Source organism: Mustela lutreola, chromosome 12 (genome assembly GCF_030435805.1).
Source record: "Mustela lutreola isolate mMusLut2 chromosome 12, mMusLut2.pri, whole genome shotgun sequence".
NCBI classification, from domain to species: domain Eukaryota; kingdom Metazoa; phylum Chordata; class Mammalia; order Carnivora; family Mustelidae; genus Mustela; species Mustela lutreola.
Window position 1 is genome coordinate 18,950,807 of NC_081301.1, and position 21,760 is coordinate 18,972,566.

General features: G+C 47.8%; 1 protein-coding gene across 2 annotated transcripts; it reads left to right on the plus strand.

Annotated features, from left to right (window-relative positions):
* Positions 1-785: 785 nt before the first annotated feature.
* TEX48 (testis expressed 48) lies at positions 786-9,208 on the plus strand. 2 transcript variants are annotated; one of them, XM_059142714.1, is made up of 5 exons: positions 786-816; positions 6,093-6,190; positions 6,365-6,484; positions 7,725-7,853; positions 8,839-9,208. In XM_059142714.1, the coding sequence occupies exons 2-5, from the start codon at positions 6,187-6,189 to the stop codon at positions 8,841-8,843; spliced, it is 258 nt and encodes an 85-aa protein (XP_058998697.1). In that variant the 5' UTR covers positions 786-816; positions 6,093-6,186; the 3' UTR covers positions 8,844-9,208. The 2 variants fall into 2 exon arrangements, with proteins under 2 accessions (XP_058998697.1, XP_058998696.1); XM_059142713.1 differs by lacking the exon at positions 786-816 and adding an exon at positions 5,895-5,950 and having other exon boundaries at positions 8,839-9,198.
* The last annotated feature ends 12,552 nt before the right edge of the window (positions 9,209-21,760 follow it).

Below are 21,760 nucleotides of genomic sequence, written 5' to 3' on the forward strand. Positions count from 1 at the left end.
GCTTTATAAGTGAGGTTCAAAAGGCTGTTTTACCCACCACCCAATACTTACAATGGTAAGGTCATGCCCCCCTCCCACATAAGTCCCTCCCCAATAACCCCATGACTACAGAACTGCATGGAATGGCTTGGCTAGTGTATCAGTGACTTCTGTAAGCATCCAAAGATAGCACTGATGGAGAATGCTTCAACCTAATTTGGCTTCTTCAAATAGTGCCTGGTTGTCCTAAATAAAGGAATCAGAAGAGTGCCCCTTAAGGTGAGAGATTTTGTGAGCACTCAAATACAAAGCGATTCTCCTTTTATCTGAGAAGATGTCGCTTTATTTTTGCACGTATTATTAACAACTATTTCTTGAACGCTTACTATAGCTAGCACCCTGCTAATTGTCTTTTATCTACCTGACCTCACTTCATCCTGAAAGTATACCTAGGACATGTAATCAGCATTATTTCCATTTTTGTAGAGTTGAAAGCTGAGAGGTGAAGTCCATTTGCCCAAGGTTAGCACCAAGCAGGTGCACAGAGACAGAAGGTGGACCCACATCTCTTATGTCCTACACTGTTCTGCCCCTCATGGACCAGCTGTCCTCGAGTGGCTTCCACGGGAGGCTTCTGTACGTCTGTTCCAGTGCCCAGATGGACACCACAGCAGAGAGCATGGCTTCATGGACAGAGGGCAGGACCACTGGAGAGAGGATCCACCGTCCTCCCCTCCTCCCTGATGTTGTGGTCCCGTCAAACCCCTCTGCTCCCAGCATTCCCTGGTTCACTGGTTCTGTGACATCACAGCCTCCTCTCTGCTCTGCCAGCTGCAGGTGAGTCAGCCTCAAAGGCTAGATCTGAGACCAGAAGGGGGTTTTCTGTACTTAAAGGGACAATGTCTCCATCATTCCTGGACTCCTTTGCTATAGGAAGCAGACACTACCCCTAACTTGCCTTGACCCCACCATTTTAGTCTCCGGGCCCCCGTCTCTCTACTTGTGATGAATGAGCCCTAAGTGCTCCTCCAGCTCCAGAAGTCTTCCTGTTGGACCTCGTTGGGTCTGGCCCAAGTGCTATGAGTCACTGGACACCTGAGGCTCCCAGTCCACTGGGCAGAACCCAAGGGCCGTTTTCTTTGGCTCCTGTCTCCATCTAGAGGCGGGCAGTGGTAGTGCGGGAAGCATCGCACCGTTCCCCCCCCCCCCCCCCCCCCCACCGCTAGCCTCAACTCCACACCACCGTGGTCCGCATCAGTATTTAACTTTAAGGTAACTTTTACAACATACCAGGCAGCTGTGCTAAGCACTTTCCATCGTTAGTTAATCCTCGCAACCACCTTCTAGGGTAAATACGATTATCGTCATCCCCATTGTACAAATTAACAAACTGAGCCTTAAAGGAAGTAAAATTCTTGTAAATTTCATAGCTTAATAAGTAGTAGATCTTCAAGAATTATCCCCCAAAGAATGTGCCTGTAACTGCTACACTACCTTTCTTGAAAGCCTTTCCATTTCTGAAGAAGGCTCAAAAGTCCAAACTTTCTGCTACCGAGACTCAAAGGAGAAAGAGTTTGTGCTCCCCTTCTTTTTCTCATGAAATTGCTGGCTGGAGTAAAAGTATGGAAGGCATTAATGCTAGATTCAAACAAACCCACATTTAAACCCGTGCAGCACTGCTAATAGGGAACGATCTCCAGGCTGTTTGTACCTCTGCGAGCTGCTGTACAGAAAAGAGACCTCCATTCAGTGTGCGAAACAAAAACTGAATTTATTTCCAGTTCAACAAGGGAGAATCAGGCTTTTATAACAAAGTCAAAGCTAATGGTGGTCATACAAGGGGTTCCGGGAGATGGAGAGTTGATGCGAGGTGGCATTTCAGAGGCAGGATAGCTTGGGAATGGTGGGAAAGGGTACCTGCCATTGTGTTTCTCGTACTTTCAGGAGAATGGTCACCAAGGCAACGTTTCATTAACAGGTGAGTTTAAAATGGGTTTCTGGAGATTAGCTGTTAACCGTGGTTACAGAGCAATCAGTCTTAGGAGAGTGGGAACTTCTTTTTTATTCTCAGCCGACCTCTTTTTTTCTTCCTCAACCAAAGCTTCACAAGAGACCCTCAGGGACTGTGCACATGTTCAACCACTGCTGTCCACTCTCCTTGAAGACACAGTTTCCCTTTTCCACCGACAGCAATCTGACGTTCAGTCTGAGCATCAGCTAGCCTGATGTCTTTCAGTTTTCTCTCTGAATCTTCTACAGAGCTATATGTTGAGCCAGTGGCCCCAGGAGATCCTTTGGCTCTCTGGACCACAGCCACCAAATGTGGGGTAAACAATATTCATTTAAAAAGCATGGAGTTGGGGTGTCTGGGTGGCTCAGTGGGGTAAAGCCTCTGCCTTTGGCTCAGGTCATGATCCCAGGGTTCTGGGATCAAGCCCCAAGTCAGGCTCTCTACTCAGCAGGGAGCCTGCTTCCCCCTCTCTCTGCCTGCCTCTCTGCCTCCTTGTGATCTCTGCCTGTCAAATAAATAAATAAAATCTTAAAAAAAAAAAAAGGCATGGAGAACTGGGTGTGATACATAAACAATGAATCCTGAAACACAAAAAATAAAGTTTAAATTTTAAAAAAAGATAATAATTAAGGTTTAATTATTGGATTAAATAATTAGATTCATTAAAAGAAGCGTCTGGAAGGCACTCCAGAATCATGATCCAGTTTCCTAGGCATGACCGAGAAAATAAATTTCTAATGATTCCTTGTGTCTGCTTTTGTAGCCAGGTTGCCTTTGTTTGGGGCTTAGAAACCCCACCTGTGGTGTGAATCCAGGTACACCATGAAGGGTTAGCAGAAGTGCATCCCCTCTCTGATCCAACAACAGGTATTCTGTTACCCACGGGAATTTGAGCTAAGGAATTGCAGCTCGTTGGTTGTGCTCCAGGGTTTGGGCTGTTTTATTTGCTATGTCAGCCAGAGTGAGAGAAAAGGAGGACCTTGGGCTGTCCAGCTCCTATGGATGACCCTCTGACCTCAGAAGTCTGGTCCACCCTATCGGTATTTGATAGCCCGGAAGGGTTCCCTTCCTTCCAACACTATGTGAGACGACACAGTCCACTGCGGGTGTTGGGGAGTTGTACACGTGGAATGGTCCAAGTACTCATCACACAGAATAGTCCTGGTTCCGGTTGGCATTGAAGACTGTGCTTTCCACCTAAGAAACGAATCATGTCAACAAGCAGTATTGTCTGTCTATATTTGTCAACAATTCCCCTTGAGAGTTGAGAGGAAGGGTAGGAATGTGTTGAATGCTAAGGTCTCCTCTGAGTGGCATCCCTGGAGAGAGTTCTTCCCACGGCTTTCTGCTCACAGTAAATACAAGGGTCTTTATCAACAGGCTTCACATTCTTTATGGACAGAGGAGTTTTGATTCTGGTTTATTTCAGGAGCCAACTGTTTTCTCCAAGAGGCCATTTCTGGTTAATCTTGGAGGACTCATTGAAGATGATCCTGAGATCTAAGCTGGCATTTCCCATTCCGATTTATTTTATCTAAGTTCCCTATTTTAGGTCTGAGTCTTTCACAAAGAGAGAGGGAAGCCTCCTTCTACTTAAGCTGTTGGTCTGCCCTAGAATTTCTTGGTAAGTGTCTTGAAGTCTATTACATTAAATCTCCCAGTAATTCATCTTGACTTTGTTTGCCATTTTGAATCTTTGCTCAATCTACCCAGAAGAGGAAGCCTTTTTAAATACTTTCAGATGGTACATTTCCTTTTTTTCTTCCCAAGTCCACTTTTTTGAGTTATGTGTCAGGGGGTTATTTAAATCTTCTGGCCTTTTCCATCCTGCTGCTCCTAAACATGTTTCCCCCTCTCTGAAGGTCAACCATTAAGTGAAGCAATGGGTACAAATATGGTGGTCAAGACGAGTGAGAATAACTAACAGAATCCTGAGTTCAATACAGCTGCTTTCTGTCATTTGGAAATTTGGAATGATTCTTAATCTTTGCCCTCAACTCCTCTGTTACGCAGGGTTTGAATTCAGCCTCTCAGGACCCACCTCCTGGTATAGGGGGGTTTTGAGGGGATAGTATACGATGTTGATTGTTCTTTTCTACAGAAATGAAGGGAATTTATTTAGGCAGTCACGGGAAGGAATAGAAAGAGTGTAAGTGGGTAGTAATGATAAAGCTGGGTGGAGAGAAAAAAGATGTAAAAAAAGTAGGTTTCAGAAGGTTTGAGTAGGAGTACTTTTCCTTTTTCTTTCTGAGGCCAGAACATACCAATCAAGGAAGCTCTCTCTACTGAATATTTGGTATTTTTGTCTTCTCTTTTTTCTAGAGTCCCTTTGAAATCTCTTATTTTTTATGTTAAAGGTTTGCCATACTGCCCATAATTTCAAGTCACCTGGTAAAATTTTTCCATTTATTGATATACACACACACATGAAGGGACATAGAGTGAGAGTGTCTATATGAAGCAGGAGTTTTTCCAAGAAGAGGCAGCAACTTTGGTGTAAATGAGACCATGACAAAAGGAGAGGACACACCACATTTGACCCCAGTTATGCATAGTGGCTTGAATTCCATGCCCTAAGAGAGCCTAGAAGAAGCCATCTGGTCAATAACCTGGAAATCCTCACTCCAGAACATGCACCGAGGAAAGTGACCTTTCATTAATTAAGCTAACAAGAGAGAACAGGGGCTCATGAAGGTTTGTGGGAACCCAAGGGAGAGTTTTAACAATTACTTTATACCCACTGATCACCACCTAACAGACCTCCCACTATTAGTCCTCAGAGCTGATCTGTGGTGAAAGCTTGTCAGACCCATGCTTCCATTCCTTCCTTAGGAAACACTTCCTTCAACATTCAATATATGTGAGGCAATCTGGAACAAAGGAAAATCCCACGAGGCAAGAATTTACATGAACGAAACTGAAATTAAAGCAAGCAGCAGAATAAACATATTAATGGCAAGGATATTTGCTAAATGGTGCATTTCCAAAACAAAAGAGCTCATTGCCTTATATAAATTTCTGTTTATAAATCCTGAGAAGATACAATAAGTTCATCAAAGAGAGCTCAAGGAAATATCAGAGCTCCAATCGTGTCAAAAAACTCACTTGGCAACAAATCCCAAAGACTGTTGGAGATGTGGGCTCACTGGAGGAACTCTTGAGTCCAAGGATCCTGCAAAATGGGGACACTCATATGTGTCTAGTCGGCTGGATGTATCTAGCCACAGTATAGAAATTGTGCTATTGTCAAATAGCATACGTGCCAGAAGTTAAAGATTTTGTATTAATTTAAGAGGTCAAGGGTAAAAGAAGCAAAAGATGTTAGGAGACTATTGGTCCAATTCATGCAAGAGATAATAGTGGCTTGGACCAGGGGAGAGCAGTAGAGAAATTGAGAAGCGAGTGTCCATGAGTGAGGCAGCTCACACAGCGAACTGGGTCTTATGAGGGACATCCGCCAATACCATAGTAAGAATTTCCTAAAAGGGGCTCTAGCCAAAGAAGGGGGAGTGAGAACAGGAAGTATCCAGAGACAAAGGAGTTTGGGAGTAAAACAAGGTTTTATCATTCTGGACCAACAGAACCAGAAAGATCCATGAAGGCACCGTCTAGCCCAACTTCCTCTTCTCCTTGATGAAGCTCCTGAGGCTCAGAGATGCACGCGGATTTGCCCGCAGCCACTCAGCAAGTTCGTGGTGGAACCAGGACCTAAACCTTCAAGACTGAGCTTCATTGCATGCTCTCCTGTAACCTAGACCAGCTGGAATATTCTGGAGCTGATGAAACACATGAAGGGAAGGGAGAAGGGATGGAATGGCCATTGACTTGGCATTTATTGGCATTATTGTGTGCCAAGCACCATGGGGGGGGGGGTGTGACTTGTCACATATTTAACCCTTTACTTCTGCAGGCAGACTCTTCATTCCCACTTTCCCCATGAGAAGACTGAGGTTCCAGAAGGTTAGAATATGCACCTAGAAATGGGGCAGGGCATGTTTGTGGGTTGCCATAAGCTGGGATTTTGTGGTCAGGGGATTCTACCTAGAGTGCGAACACAGGTAAAGGACCAGGGTATTTCATCCACAGTCTTATGTTTATTTAGGAATCCAGGAACTGGGCTCCAAGTCAAGACCAGCTGATTCAACCAAGCGCCCCCTACAGGCAGAGCTGGCAGAGTAAAATTTCAACTCCTCTCCATGGGTGAGAAAATTTTGTAGAGAATGGGGAAAGTCATTCTAAGAGAGGGCAACCTACCCAGAAGGGCGTGGGTCTTGGGAGCGGGGAAGGCTATTCTATCTTGCTAGAGGCTGACCCAGTATGACCCCCATCATGCTGAATTTCCAATGGCCCCCATTCCTTGACCTCCTCCAACAGCCCACCAAAACTTGGCCTCGAAGATCTTCTGCTTATGCTGCAGAGACTGTGAGGAGCCCCATGCCATGGATGACTCCAAGGTCCCCAGCCAAACCCAAGAGCATCAGCCATCGAACTTCAGTGGGTACCAGACAAGAACAACCCACCACCCACCTGACCTCTCTAGACCTCCTGTGTTCCTCCCCTTCTGCTGAGATTCCCTCAAATGTCCTTCAGCTTCTGAGTGCTAATTCCAACCTAAAATCAGATAGGGGCTTCCTAACCCAAACCCTTAAACATCAGGCAGGGAGACCCTTGAGGTGGCGAGGACAGTCCCATTAAGAGATGGAGCCATTCAACAGCAGGAGAGAAATTTTCGTGGCAGATTTTGCCAGAAATCCATCTGGAGGGTCTTTTAAATACTCCCCCTGGAAATTTCACAATAAAAACCCAGAACCTTAAAAATATCAATCCCTTTTTCCAAGACAATAACCATGCTGGTGACTGAGCCCCTATTATGTGCAAAGCACATCTAGGCATTAGGGACCCAGCTGTGATCAGGTAAGTCCCCCCACTGTTTCAGAGTGGACACAGGAGAATGGCGATATGATTTGATCCCCACAATAACTCTAAGAAGGGGACGTGATTAACCAAAATGGATGTGTCATTTTGTAGCTCTGAAAACAGGCATAGGAGGGAAGCGATTTGCTGTGGTTACGCATTTGGTAAAGGACGGAGGTATTTGTTACAGGATACAGCTCAATCTTTTGCTTTACTTTTAAGAATTTAGAAGTCTGTATAAAAAAAAAAAGTCTTCTGTACAACCACATTCACCATAATGATATTTATGTAGTGAAAACAACTTAAACATCCCCCACAAAAAAAGGAATATTGGTTAAATGACTCTTGAATTATCTGCAAAAGAGAATATTCTACAGCCATTATTTCCTAAAATTTAGTGACCTGAGAAAAATGTTTCTGATACATCGTATATGAAAAAAAATAGAATGTATACATGACATGTAGGATATAATGGGTTCTGTAAAAATACGCACGAGAAAAGATGGGAACTGTGATCACATCTGAAGAGATGGGTATTCGGGGCATTTCTATTTCTGCTTCATAGTCTTCGATATTTTGTAGCTTTTCTGTAATATCCATTACAGATATGTACTCACATTTACAAACAGAGAAAAAGGTAAACTTCACGTTTTGGAAAAATTATATATTATTTTGAACCCAGCAGGTGCATATGAGAGCAAACCCTTAGCAGACCGGGGGAGGGAGACCCAGGTGGCCCCCACCCCATCAGAACCACACTTTCACCTCCATCAATTCCCCTGACCCTCCCCGCCTAACGGTGTGGAATTATCACCATCAGGCTTGCAGAAGGGGGAGCTGGCCAGCAAGAGTTCCAAGCATGCTAAGGAAGCCTCCGGCTTGCCTTTGGGACAACCTCTGATGCACCCAGAAAAGAAAGCCTCTTCCACCAGCAACAAAGAGTATGAAGGTGAGTCCCAAACAGGGGTCCTAACACAGACCAGGAACCCCCATGGTCCAGATGACTAAGTCCCACGGATATGTGAGCTAAGCCAAAGGGGGCAATAGGAGAGATGGGACCACTCCCACCAGGAAGCTGCAGTCATATTCTGAGACCTGCCTGCGTCATCTCTCGAGCTAGGAATTACATGAGGCGCTGCAAGTCTGGGAGGAAAGGACACATATCCAGGCTTCTAAGCTTGTGTCTGCGCTGGCCACTAGAGGGGAAGTCCCAGGAAGACAGCTATGCACCCCCAACCCCAGCCAGGTGCATGCCAGAAGATGCTTGTGGGCTAGAGGGTAGTTCAGCAGGGGGCAAAACACCTCAGGGTCATGGACGAAGGACAGAAGCCCAGTCCAGGAAGAAAAAACAAGTCCACGTGGTTGTGCACCAACACTACTTGGGTGACCAGGCTTAGCTTACTAGCACCCTGGGAGGCTGGCCGCTGAGAGTCAAGGACCAGCCCCACGCAGGCATCACAGAATTCTCAAAACAACTACACCTCCCTTGCAAACAGTTTCACAGAAAGTCCAATTGCAATTAAAGGCCAAAGGGGTTTCTCCTGCCCTTGAATCCAAGGTAGGGCCTGGGAGACCCTCGAGCTCCGCCCTCCCTCCTTGTGCCTCCCAACCCCACAGGGCTCTGTGGAACAGTTTAAAAACCCACCTCCCATTGTATAGAAAAGACTGGGGCCCACAGGGAAAGGGACTTCCCAAAAGTCCATTGGGAAGTAAGGTTGGTGTTAGAAGCAGGTTGGGCCCTTGAATACCCCAATGAACCTATGGACACATGTCCCTATCACAAAGGACTTCTGAGTCCCAGCCTGGGGTCCACGTGGCTCACCCAGTATTCCAGAATCTGATCGTGCTCAGGGCTGGAGGTGACCAGGATGGGCCATCCAAGCCCAATGCAAAGGTTCCACCCAGCATCATAATTTCTTCCTTTCTTCTTTTAGAATAGAATACACGTGTGTGCCCAAGAGATTTTTACAAGAGAAACCTAAACCGCTACTCTCAGGACCACTGGCCATTCCAGCCCTGCCACATAGGGAGACCCTGACCATTCTAGTCCGCAGCTCCCAAGCAGGCCTCCAGGACTGCATGCTGCTGGAGGGGCCCCGGGAGGAAGGGGGCGGTGAGCGGGGGCCATGAAGACAGATTCAGAAACTCCCCCAGAGGAGGAGAAGATGTCTGAGCCACCTCTGAGCCACCGGTAAGAATTCCTTCGGCTCCTGAAAAAGCCACTGTGGGGGGAGCTGCTTCCAATTAAAGCCCTTGGTGATATCACGGGACTGTGTCTCCTCCTTCCCCCTCCTCACCAGGGAGTAGCTCTTTCAAAGACCTTACTGTTTTTACATACATGGTCCCATCTAAGCTAAAACAAAACACTTAATCCTTATGGATAGAATTTTTTTCATCGGGAAATTCTCTTTTTTTAAGATTTTATTTATTAGAAAGAGAGAGAGAGCAGGAGCAGAGGGGCAGAGAGAGAAGCAGACTCCCCACTGAGCAGGGAGCCCAACAGGGGCTGGATGCGAAGACCCTGGGATCATGACCTGAGCTGAAGACAGACACTTAACCCACGGAGCCACCCAGCCCCCCCCCCCCATTTTGAAATCATCTTGAACTTACGGGAAAGTCGCAATAGGGACAAAGAACCCATTTACCTTTTGCCCAGATTTCACAATTGTTTACACCTCCCCCGCTTGCTCTAGCCTGTCTTTTCTCTCTTCCTGTTAGTTTTTTCTGCACTACGTGACAGCGAGTGGTGCACATCAGATCCCACCACCCCCAAATACTACAGTGTGCATTTCCTAAGAACAACGATATTCCCTTACATAACTTCAGGACAGTTCTCGAAAACATGAAATTCAACACTAATATACTATTATCATCAATTGCCCCCCAATGTCTTCCAGCTGCTTTGATACTCAGTACAGGATCGAATCCAATATTATGAGTTCCATGTCATCATGTCCCCTCCGTGTCTTCTAATCTGGAACAATTCTGTTCTCCACGAGTTCCCCATTTCTGAAGCACACAGACATGATTGTCTTATAAAGCATTCCTCAATTTGTGTTTGATATACCAGTTTTGCCTGTGTGGCAGGAAGGTCACAGAAGGGACACTGCATCCTATCAGGAGACACATGGTGGAGGTAGGTCCTGCCACTGGTGACATTAACTAGATCCCTTGTTTAAGGTGGTTTTTGCTGCCAGCCTTTTCCACGGCAAATGACTGTCTTTCCCTTTGGAATGAATGTGTCATTTGGGGAAAGATTCTGTGAGTCTCCCATTGCTCATTAAACTTTCGCTCACTAGTTTAAGTGTCTAGAACACCACCACCACCACCACGCCCCCGCCGAGAAGAACGTGCCCAGCTAGCATACTATTCTAGGATAGATAAGAGATGCATGAGGCAGGACCACTGAGCCAATCTGCTGGGCATGGTGGAGATCACGGCATTGCGGACAGAGGGCAGGACCCCTGGAGAGAGGATCCACCGTCCTCCCCTCCTCCCTGATGCTGTGGTCCAGTCAAACCCCTCTGCTCCCAGCATTCCCTGGTTCACTGGCTCTGTGACATCACAGCCTCCTCTCTGCTCTGCCAGCTGCAGGTGAGTCAGCCTCAAAGGTTAGATCTAAGACCAGAAGGGGGTATTTTTGTACTTAAAGAGACAACGTCTCCATCACTCCTGGAAGCAGACACTACCCCTAAATTGCCTTGACCTCACGGTTTGCCTCCCCACTTGTGCTGAATGAGCCCTAGGGACTCCTCCAACTCCAGAAGCCTTCCTTTTGGACCTTGTTGGGTCTTTCTAGGTCTGGCCCAAGTGCTATGAGTCACTGGACACCTGAGGTTCACAGTCCACTGGGCATAACCCAAAGGCCTTTTTCTCTGGCTCCTGTCTCCATCTAGAGGCGGGTAGTGGTAGTGCAAGCAACATCGTAGCCACCCTGCCCCAGCCTGCATCTCTCCTACATCATCCCCGGCCGGCCGTTATGAAACACTTACCACGTGCCAGACACTGAGCTAAGTTCGTCACACCTTTACACCACCCAATCCTCACACAACATTCTGGAGTAGGTTTTACCATCCCCATTTTACAGATAGGAAAGCTGAGGTTCAAGGAGGTTAAATTGCTGTAAATGACCCAGCAAGGTGAGGCAAGAATTACATTCCAACTTATCTCAGTAATAAAATGTACGCTCTTAACTGCTACACCGCTCTGCCGAGCTTCAGGGGAGCCTTTCCCCTTAAAAGCCTCCTGCCATCAACTCTCCAGGAAGGAGATGGTATTTCTGAACATCTCTCTGCCCCTGGAAATGCCAAGGTAAGGCCCTGGACCACAGAGCCTCGGGAACCAGACAAAACTACATTAAAACCCCAGTTGTTCCTCTTGGCTGTGAGACCCGACAGGCACTTTCATGGGGCTTCATTCCACCATCTGAAAAGGTAAATGAGCTCAGAGATGTCGAAGGACCTGCCCAAGAAGCACAGTGAGGGTCAGTGTCTGGGATCCTGTGGCTCTTCCTCCCGCCCTGTTAACTTCCCACCGGGGACAATGAGGTCAGTACAGAATCAGGATGTTTCTATCCATTTCTACGAGCAGGGACTACGACGTCTGTTCGTGGAAAGGACAGTAGGGGTAATGGTGTGTCTATCGTCCAGCCGTCAGAGAGGGCTTGCATGTGGACTCCAGTCACACTGAGAGAGAACTCACTCTGTGCAAAGCCCTGTGCTTGGTGCTGGGATGCAAAGGTGAATTGGATGCATCCCTGCACCCCCCCCCCCCACCAGAGAGCGAGAATCTCTCGCTCATGTTCACTGCCATGTCCTTCACCTAGTGCCTGGCACCAGTTGTCAACAAATACATGCAGGACAAGTTTTAGATTAGAGTCTAGACTCTCACAACTAAGCAGCTAGTGAAAACAGCTTCCAGTCAACAAATATTGATTGAACACCTGCTATGCGCTTATGCAAAGAGAGACAATGGCCATGACCCACAGAAGCCCGGGGATCTGTGGGAACACAAGAGAGGCCCCTAATCCCTCCTGGCTGGAAGAGATGGCTTCCAGGAGGGAGCAGCCCCTGAGCTGAGTCTCCAGGGGAAGAGTGAGGGAGTAAGAACACGGAGGTGGAACAGCTTGTGCAAAGGCCCAGTGGTGACACACTGAGAGCACTTCAAGGCGCTGCCGGAAGCACCTACAGCTGGAGGGCCAGGAGCCAGGCTGGGAGAGAATGAGGCTGGCAGAGCTGGCAGGGCCAGACCACAAAGTAGTTTCAAGTAGTAGAACAGAGGATCCAGTGAGGGACGGAGGCTGAGGCTGATGATGTGGGATTGGCACAGGAGACAGATCGGCTTGTAGGTGAGCCAGGGGCCGGCAGGGAAGCTGTGTCATGAGGGTCCCCACCAGGGCAGGGGGCAGAGGTTGGCAGACAATGGAGGAGATATTCATGAGGTAGGATCACAATGCCTTGATGAATGATTGAATGTGGAAGGAAGGGGAGGCAGGGGCCAGTGCGGGGGAGGGTGTCCCCTTTTCTGACTCCACACAAAGCGAATAGTGGAACCTGATCCCCAAACAGGAGACATGGGAGGGAAAAAAAGAGTTTATTTAGGGGAATAAGTAGGGAGAAATAAATAGGAGAGATAGGCCTAAATAGGGGGAGAAGTCCTCACGAGAAAAGGTGACTTCTACTCCAGGCCTTGGAGGAGGGGAGGGATGAGTTCCGTGGATCTCCAGGGAAGGGCATCCCAGGCCAAAGGTGCAGCTGGGACAGAAGGAAGGGGAGGGTGAAGGTAGCGCTGAGATTATAGATTTTTTTCAGGGGAGGATCAGAGAAAGACTTCGACTTTGATTCTATGATCTGCCACGGGGAGACTTCGAGCAGAGGTGAGACATGACGTGACTTACATCCTAAGAGAATACTGCCATGCTGACACTAATGAAGACCAGGGCAGAAGAAGCGGGGACACCAGTCAGGAGGGCATTGCAATGACCCAGGTGAGACAGGGTGGTGGCCGGGAGAGGTGCGAAGTCAGTGCCCAAGGGGGAGGCCCTGGAATGAACCCAACATTCAGGGAGTAAATACAGCCTCCATGATGGAAATTCCCTGGAGTGGGTCTTTGGCTAGAGGGAAAGAAAGATGAGAACAGGAGAGGACCAGAGGACTAGAAGAGAGAAAGAAGTTTGGGAATAAGACAAGGATGTACAACTTTGGGTCATCAGAGCTTGGAGGTATCCTTGGAAAAATGGTGCAGCCCAACCACTGCTTGTTAGATGGGTGCCTAGGCCCAGAGATAGACATGGATAAGCCCAAAGCCACATAGCAAATTAGTGGCAGAGCCAGGGCTTGAACCAGCAAGATTGAGCTGTGTTATCAGCTGATCTGCTGATTCAACAAGGCACCCCTACAAGTAAAGACTGGCAGGGTCAAGGCTCCAACTCCTTTCTATGGGTAAGACAACCGTGGACAGGAGAGGGAGGCCTGGTCAGACATAGGTGGGCCTGCACATAGCAGCCCCAGGGAGCTACAGGAGGTTTGGGAGGGGAAGGGGCTTGAAACCTTGGGAGAGGCTGGCCCTGTATGACCCAGTGCTTAAATAACAATGGGCTTCTGGGACTGGGGCTACAGAGCCAGACGCAGCAATGCCCTTTCCTCTCCCCACAGCCCATCAAGACATGGCGTCAAAGATCTTCTGTTGTTGCTGCCAGACCAGCGAGGAGTCCTCTGCTACTATTGTCTCACATAGTACAAGGATATCCCAGCAGCCTCAGCCACGGACCTTCAGTAGGTCCTGGGAGGGGACATGTGGTAGCGGGTGAGGACACCGGACTTCCCTCACCGGGCTTCGGTCTCCCCAACCACCCCCTGCTGGGACACATCAGACTTCTTTCAGTCGTTGAGGGGTGTGAGACTTGTGACCCAAGCCCATAGCAGTGTAGCCTAATGATTATTTATTAGATATGAGATACTACTTAAGCCCACTGGTGTTGGTCCTACACACTAGTTAAATTGAACTAGCTGAACTTGAGCATGTCACTGACCCTCTCTCTCTCTGACCTTCAGCACCCTTCTTTACAAACTGGGGAGAATGAGAGTACATTTCCTACCTTTCAGGCTGTTGGGAGGACGAGATGAGCCAACCTATAGACGTGCCTAGAATATGGCCCCACAAGGAGAAGGCACTCCACAGACGCCGACTGGCTATGTTCTGGGCAGGTCCAGCGAGGCTCTGCGAATGTAACACGTAACCACAAAATCTCGCTCACTCAACCCAACTTGGGGTGTTTTTAGCTCCAGCAAGCAGAACTTCTTTTTTTTTTTTTTTTCCTTTTTAAAGCCATCCATAACATGAGCAGTCCCCACGTGGGATGTGACCCAGACTGTTCATCCACCCGTAACCCAAAGCCTTTACCGAGGATCAACCTTTTCCTTCCCCCTTTCAGATCTGAACACAAATCCTCGCAAGAATGGTCTCCAAAAGAGATACGTACACCATCCCACCGACAAGTGGATACTGAAAGCGTGCAATCTCAGGAGACCCTGACATTTCTAGAAGGCGGCCCCCATGCTGTGCGGCTGCCTGAGTGGCTCCTCCGGGAGGACGAGTGCAGTGAGCAGGAGCTATGAAGATGGATTCGGAAACTCCCCTGGAGGAGAAGACATCTGAGCCACCCCTGGGCCACCACCGCGAGTCACTGCGGCCACTGCGTGAGGAGCTGCGTCCAATTAAAATCTCTCGTTGCATCGCAGGACTGTGTCCCTCCTTTCCCTTCCCCCAGCCCTGCTTCTGAGATTCTTTTGAATGTGGAGCAATTAGAACCAGGTATCTCTTGTAAAAGAAATGTGGTCTAATCATTCTCAAACGCTCTCAGTCACTCCTAACCAACCCAGCAAGGAGGTGCTTAGGAGAGGCTGGGGAGAGCTAACAGGTGGCTCTAAATGGACACTGTAATACATTTTGAGAGCTTGAGGGCACCACTGTCATCTGCTATGTGACTCCACTTGGTGCTCAGAGCCGTAGTGAACAGTGGGGCAGGTTGTGCACAACTCTGTTACCGACCAACAGCCCCGGAGCGATGCATCGCTGGTGCAGAGCGACCAAGATGTTTGAGGAAACGCAGAGCACGCAAACACGAGTCACATGTCGGCAACCCCACGTGGCTCCGACTTCAGCCAGTGAACCAGCACAGAAGCATACCACCTCCACCTAACAGGACAATCGGGGGGAGCAAATGAATGGGCAGCATGTGGCAACCAACTTGGGGTTTGGGGGAAGGTTTCCTGGAAGAGATGGCTGCTTGAGTTTTCTGAGCGTTGAAAGCAAGCAAACAGGAGGGGAGATGGTATTCCAGAAGGGGGGGACAAAATCAACGATGTTGGAGAACAGAGGCAGAACATGGTAAGGTGTGAGGGTAGCCACCTTCCATGTTTGGAATGACCCGAGTAAAAGCCTGAGCCAGGGTGGGTTGGGAGGAAAGCGGGGCAGGGGCTCATTAAAAGCTCCCTGGGAAGGAGGTCGGACCCTCTCCTGAGCATGATGGGGGCACCAGAGATGAACAAAATGACATAGCCCTAGTTCTGATTTTTGCAAAATGGACATGGTGAGCTGTTAAGAAGAGAGCTTCTCTGACTAACTCCCCCTGGGCTGGCCCCCACTTCAGAGAAGACAGAAAGAAAATGATGTCTTATGCCCTAGCACTGCGGACGAAAATGCACGCCTACAATGGAAAGCCCATCCTGGCTGCAATTTAAAGGACGGAGATCTGAAGGAGCATGTAAAGTCTGCCGTGTCACTGCTTCTTCCGAGTGCTTTATAAATATCCACTCCCCGAGCATGATAACCCAACAAGGTTAGTACGAATAGGGCGCTGGTTTTACAGACTAGGAAACCGAGACATGAAGAGCTTACAGAAGTCTCTGAAGGTTACGCTAAAAGCAGTGGCACAGCTGAACCTCGAACCCAGGAAGCCTGATTCTGGCGTTGGCCCTCTGAGCCAGTTATGCTGCCCTTCACAGTGACGGGGGAGAGACATCCAGGTATTTCTCTTGGCTCCCAAACGGACTATTGACATTGCCTGCTCTTCGAATAGAGAGCAGGGCCCTGGAGATCTTTTTCCTTTGGCAACTGGTGCAACATTAAGCTTTGTCAGTAGGAGGCACTGGAGACACTGGAGGAAGAAGGGCTTTCCCTCCTGGTTCTGGTGCTCATCTTAGCCCGCTCCTGCAGCCCACACTGTGCCTCCAGTCATGTGGTCTTGGTTGTACGTGTGGCTTCCCGAGCACCCAGTTCCTGCTGTGCAGAAGGTTCTCCAAGTTCAGGCTCCTGCAGTGAAGACAACTTTCCAGCACCCAGATCCTGCATGGTGGTAAGTAGTGCTTAGCAGGTCAACACCTTCTCCCAGTGCCCACCGACAAACTGGGAAGTACCTCCTCCTCTCTGTGATAGCTTTCCCTGGCCCCTTAAAGTGTAGATTTCTAGAACATTCTATCAACTCAGCAACTCACAGGTTTCTGTGCACCCAGGAAGCCACAGTTATGTCCTTCCCAACAAGGTCCAGATTTCAGCTGGGGACGGGGTGTGGAGGGCTCTCCCTTCAGGGTGGTTTCCACCCAAAGGGGGGGGGGGGTTGCCTAGCTGTTCCTCCCACATGCTCTTCTATATTCTTTGGCATCTCTTGACTTCTTACCTACCCATCCATTATTCAACTTCCCTGTTATACTTAATCATTCTTTGTAGAGAACTTCCCATATTCAAATGACCATGTAGTTTTTGCCTTCTGATTGGACCCCAACTGCCACAAACACCTCAGGAGAAGAGGCCAGGGCAGTCAGCCAGTGACATGGCCTGAACTAGGCCAGCAGCCCCGGGATGGAGAGGAGAGTCCTGAGTTACTGTCAATTTCTCAGGCAAAGCTGGCCAGTTCCTAACTCAGAGCCACACAGAGAAGAAGATTCCGGGAAAGGAGGTTCTGGACTTCTTCTGCCACCCAGAGAACTGAGATGGGAGGTGGGCTTAAGACCAAGTTGACAGCGCACGGAAGATCATTTCATCCTGCCCTAGGTCAAGCTGTAGGAGCCTATGGGATGTCTAGGGGGCCACCACCAGAAGGAGGCTGGAAATACATAGCCAGAAAGGATAAAAGAACAATGGCGGAAGGAAGCAGGAGGGCTTGCCAACTGTGTGTGAGTAACCAGTTCACTAGGCTGGAGCTCCCCCACCACTGGGGGAGACTCCCCAGGAGCGTCAGTCGGGTGGGAAGTACACTCCCCTGGGGCCTCTTTATCCCTGGTCCTTTTCTGCTGCCAGTTGTCGCACTGCACACCCAGGACCCACCCTCTGAAGCAGATTCTCATCCTATCTGTTCCTCCCCACCTGCCATGCCAGGGGCTCATCCCCTTTCCCCAGGGAGCCACCAAAGCACTTCCTGCTTTGATCATTTAGGTCTCCCCAGAGGGATGAGAAGGGGCTCACATCTTAGGGGCTTGTCAGAGGGTTCTTGGCCTCAGGGTGATCTCTTTCTTTGAAAGATTTTCAAATAATAACGTAAAAATAATAACAGAACCCACAGCTGGATTTGACCTCGGACTGTGGCAGACTAGCTTGTATCAGACCAACCCTCCTGCTGAGAGCAGCTTAAAAAGCTGTAGTTTGCGGGTTTGGTTGTTGTGGGGGTGTTTTGAGTTTTCTTACATCTGTTTGAATGCATCAGAGAGCTCCCAGTGCAGTGAGGAGTTGGACCAACGTCCTGGAGAGAAAGGAAGTACAGAGGGAAGAAATACACACTGAGTGTCCTGACCTCCTCCAGGCACCTGCCAATTCCTAAGCAGAGCCTAAGAGGCTGAAAAGCTGGGATGAACCTTCAGCAGACTCACAGATTGGGGTAACCAAAATTGAAGGTTGAAGGCTCACCCTGCAGGAAGAATTCACTCTAAAGGAGAAGTCCTGGTTATAAAAGTCTAAAGAACAAACAAACAAGGAAGAAAACAGATTTTATCCCTGAAGGGGAAGTCAGGGCTATCCAGAAATAGACCAGGCCTTACTAAGACTGAAACCCGGAGTCAAATCTACCCCAGCCCTACTTTTCTCAGGAGCAAAAGTAAATCCACTCTAAAAGAATACCCAAAGTCTTGTGTATTTCTTCAAATCGTTCAGTTTTTAAAGAGTCTAGCACTCAATCAAAAGATACAAAGAACACCATAAGATAAGAAAAGATGGGGGTGCCTGGGTGGCTCCGTGGGTTAAGCTTCTGCCTTGGGCTCAGGTCATGATCTCAGGGTCCTGGGATCGAGCCCCACATCGGACTCTTTGCTCAGCAGGGAGCCTACTTCCCCCTCTCTCTGTCTCTGCCTACTTGCGATCTCTTTCTGTCAAATAAATAAATAACATCTTTTTAAAAAAAAGAAAAAAAAAAGAAAAGACCAATTACCTAAAAAGCAAATGAAACACCTTTTACCGAAGAACCAGAAACTGGAGTCAGCAAACATCCACTTTAGCATATTGAAGAAAGGGGCACCTGAGTGGCTCAGTCAGTTAAGCATCTGCCTTTGGCTCAGATCACGATCCCAGGGTCCTAGGATCAAGCCCCACATTGGGCTCTCTGCTCAGTGCAGAACCTGCTTTTCCCTTCTAACTCCCCCATGCTTACGTTCCCTCTCCCCCCCCCTCATAAATAAATAAAATCTTTTGAAGAGTAACTAACTAAATAAATAACATACGGAAGAGAATAAGTGACAAGATGGATAATTTCCTCCGAACACTGTAACCTGTATTAAAAAGTCAATTAAACATTTTAGGACTGGATCCCAGGCAAGCTGAAATGAATTCAACTGAAAGGCTTAACAACCGATGGTAACACAAAGGAGGGCGGGAGGAATGAGGTAGAGCTTACCACTAGAAAAAACGTTCAGACTGAAAAAAAAAGAAAAAGAAAAAAAGCCAATGTTCAGGCTGAATCACAAAGAACCAAAAGCATGGGAAACGCCAAGAGCCATTGAGATTTAGAGAAAAGGTGTCAGACACATGGCAGGAGAGATGAGAGAGAGGAGGTCAAAGCTACAACAGAAGAAGCCAGGTCAGGAATTCCAGATGCCTGGGGAGCCCCAGCAGGAGAGAGAGAAAGGAAGCTCCCCATCTGAGTGCAGGTACCACCCCTGCCCAGGCCCCCAGCAGATAGCAGATCTGAACAGCCATGGACAGAGAGCTAAGTTTGCAAATGCAAACAAGGAAAGCCACGGACATCTTCCAAAGTTGGTGTGGTTGTGGGGCTTTTTTCACATCTTCCAAAGTTTTAAAGAAAATAGCGTAGTGCCCTAGAATTCTTGAGGCACTATGAGTATGTTTCAAAATTCAAGACAAAACAGAGGCTTTCTGGCAAACAGAAACTCCACCTGTCACCCGAGGATCTGTTCTGGAAGGAAAATGCCAAAGGTAGTTCTAAATGTATGCAGTGCTCTCCTGGACTAAAGAAAAATTCCAAAAGTAGCTCCGGGAAAAGGAGGAGTCATGGATACATGTGTGGAAATGCAGAAAGACACAAAGTAAGAAAAAGGTAATATAAAGAGTAATGAAAAGTAAACACAGGGATAAATCTAAATGAGTGTTGGCTATGAGCTACGTAATAATGTCTGTAGTGGTGTCAGACAGAGAACTGAGGGGCGCCTGGGTGGCTCAGTCCGGTAAGCATCTGCCTTCAGTTCAGGTCAGGATCCTGGGGTCCCAGAGTTGAGCCCTGCATGGGCTTCCCCCCACTCCCACTCGCTTGTGCTCTCCCTCTCTTGCTCTCTTTCTCAAATAAATAAATAAAATCTTTTTTTTTTAAGAAAGAAATATCTTTTTTTTAAAAAGATTTTATTTATTTATTTGACAGACAGAGATCATAAGTAGGCAGAGAGGCAGGCAGAGAGAGAGGGGAAGCTGGCTCCCTGTCGAGCAGAGAGCCCGATGCAGGGCTCCATCCCAGGACCCTGAGATCATGACCTGAGCCGAAGGCAGAGGCTTTAACCCACTGAGCCACCCAGGCGCCCCTCAAATAAATAAATAAAATCTTAAAAAAAAAAAAAAAGGGCAGAGAATTGACTCTTTTTAATCCCACATGTCCACAGGAGGGGCACCTTAACTACAAAAACACAGATAAATTGAAAGTAAAAGATGCACAAATATATACTGTGTAATCTCTAATCCAAAGAAAGCTCATGTGTCAGACAGAGCAGATTTTAAGGCAATAATCTAATCAAGATAAGGAGGGACACTGTATAAAGGCAAAAGGGACAACCCACTGGGAAGTTCTAACAATCCTACATTCGTCTGCATGTGACAACAGAGCGAGACTCGGTGGAAGTGAACTAAGAGATATATTCACCTAAAAACATATACATAATTGTTCACAGCAGCATTATTCACAGAAGCCAAAAAGTAGCAACAACCCAGCTGAAGAAGGATAAACAAAATGGGATATAGCCATGTAATGGAATATTATTCAGGAATAATAAGGAATTAATCATTAACCATAAAGCATGACACATGCTATAACAAGGAGGGATCTTGAAAATATCATTACTGCTAAAAAAAAAAAAAAAAAAAAGCTGACACAAAAGGACATAAAGGTGTGATTTCAGGGCGCCTGGGTGGCTCAGTGGGTTAAGCCGCTGCCTTCGGCTCAGGTCATGATCTCAGGGTCCTGGGATCAAGTCCCGCATCGGGCTCTCTGCTCGGCAGGGGGCCTGCTTCCCTCTCTCTCTCTCTCTGCCTCTCTGCCTACTTGTGATCTCTATCAAATAAATAAAATCTTTAAAAAAAAAAAAAGTGTGATTTCATTTATACGAAATGTCCACAAGGAGAAAATCCAGAGACAGAAAACAGATCAGTGGCTGTCAGGGAGAAGGGATACGGACGGGGAATGCCTACTAAGGGGTATGGGCTTTGGGGTGGGAGGGGTAAGGAAGGTGATGAAAATGTTCTAGAATTAAATAGTTGTGATGGTCAGGCAATCCTGTGAATATACTGAAAACCACTGAACTGCATACTTTAAAACGGTGACTTCTGGAGGGCGCCTGGGTGGCTCAGTTAAGTGTCAGACTCTTGGTCTGGGCTCAGCTGGTTCTCAGAGTGATGACATCAAGCCCTGCACTGGGCTGCTTATAGGCATGGAGTCTGCTTGGGATTCTTTTCCTCTGCCCCTCCCCTCACTCATGTGTGTGCCCATTCTCTCTCTCTTCTGGAATAAATAAATATTTAAAAGAGTGATTTTTAGGGGCACCTGGGTGGCTCAGTGACCTGGCCTTCAGCTCAGGTCATGATCTCAGGGTCCTGGGATCAAGCCCCACATCGGGCTCTCTGCTCAGCAGGGAGCCTGCTTCCTCCTCTCTCTCTGCCGGCTCGCGATCTGTGTCAAATAAATAAATAAAATCTTTTTTCTAAAGATATTTTTTATTTATTTGACACAGAGAGGACACAAGTAGGCAGAGGGGCAGGCAGAGAGAGGAGGCAGGCTCCCTGCTGAGCAGAGAGCCCGATGTGGGGCTCGATCCCAGGACCCCGGGATCATGACCTGAGCCGAAGGCAGAGGCTTTAACCCACTGAGCCACCCAGGTGCCCCAAAATCTTTTTTTTTAAGCGATTTTTATGCTATGGGAATTATATCTCCATTTTTTTTTAAACAATGTAATAAAAACAATGTGTCAGAAGTAAAAGGCAAACAATGTACCATTATACTTGGAGATTTCCCTCCCCCAGTCATGGATAGAACAAGCACACCGTAATGGGAAAGGACACAGAGCTGAACAACGCAGGTCTGAGCCTGCTCTGGCAGACACAGGGAGCCAAGAGCATGAAGCAGCGGCAGGGAAACATGATCGCTGACGGAGCCCT

Bases quoted from the DNA above. Each gene is read 5' to 3' on its own strand.
- TEX48 (XM_059142714.1), top strand. The intron at 6,485-7,724 runs GTGGGTACCAGA...TATCACCATCAG, and splicing joins GCATCAGCCATCGAACTTCA to GCTTGCAGAAGGGGGAGCTG.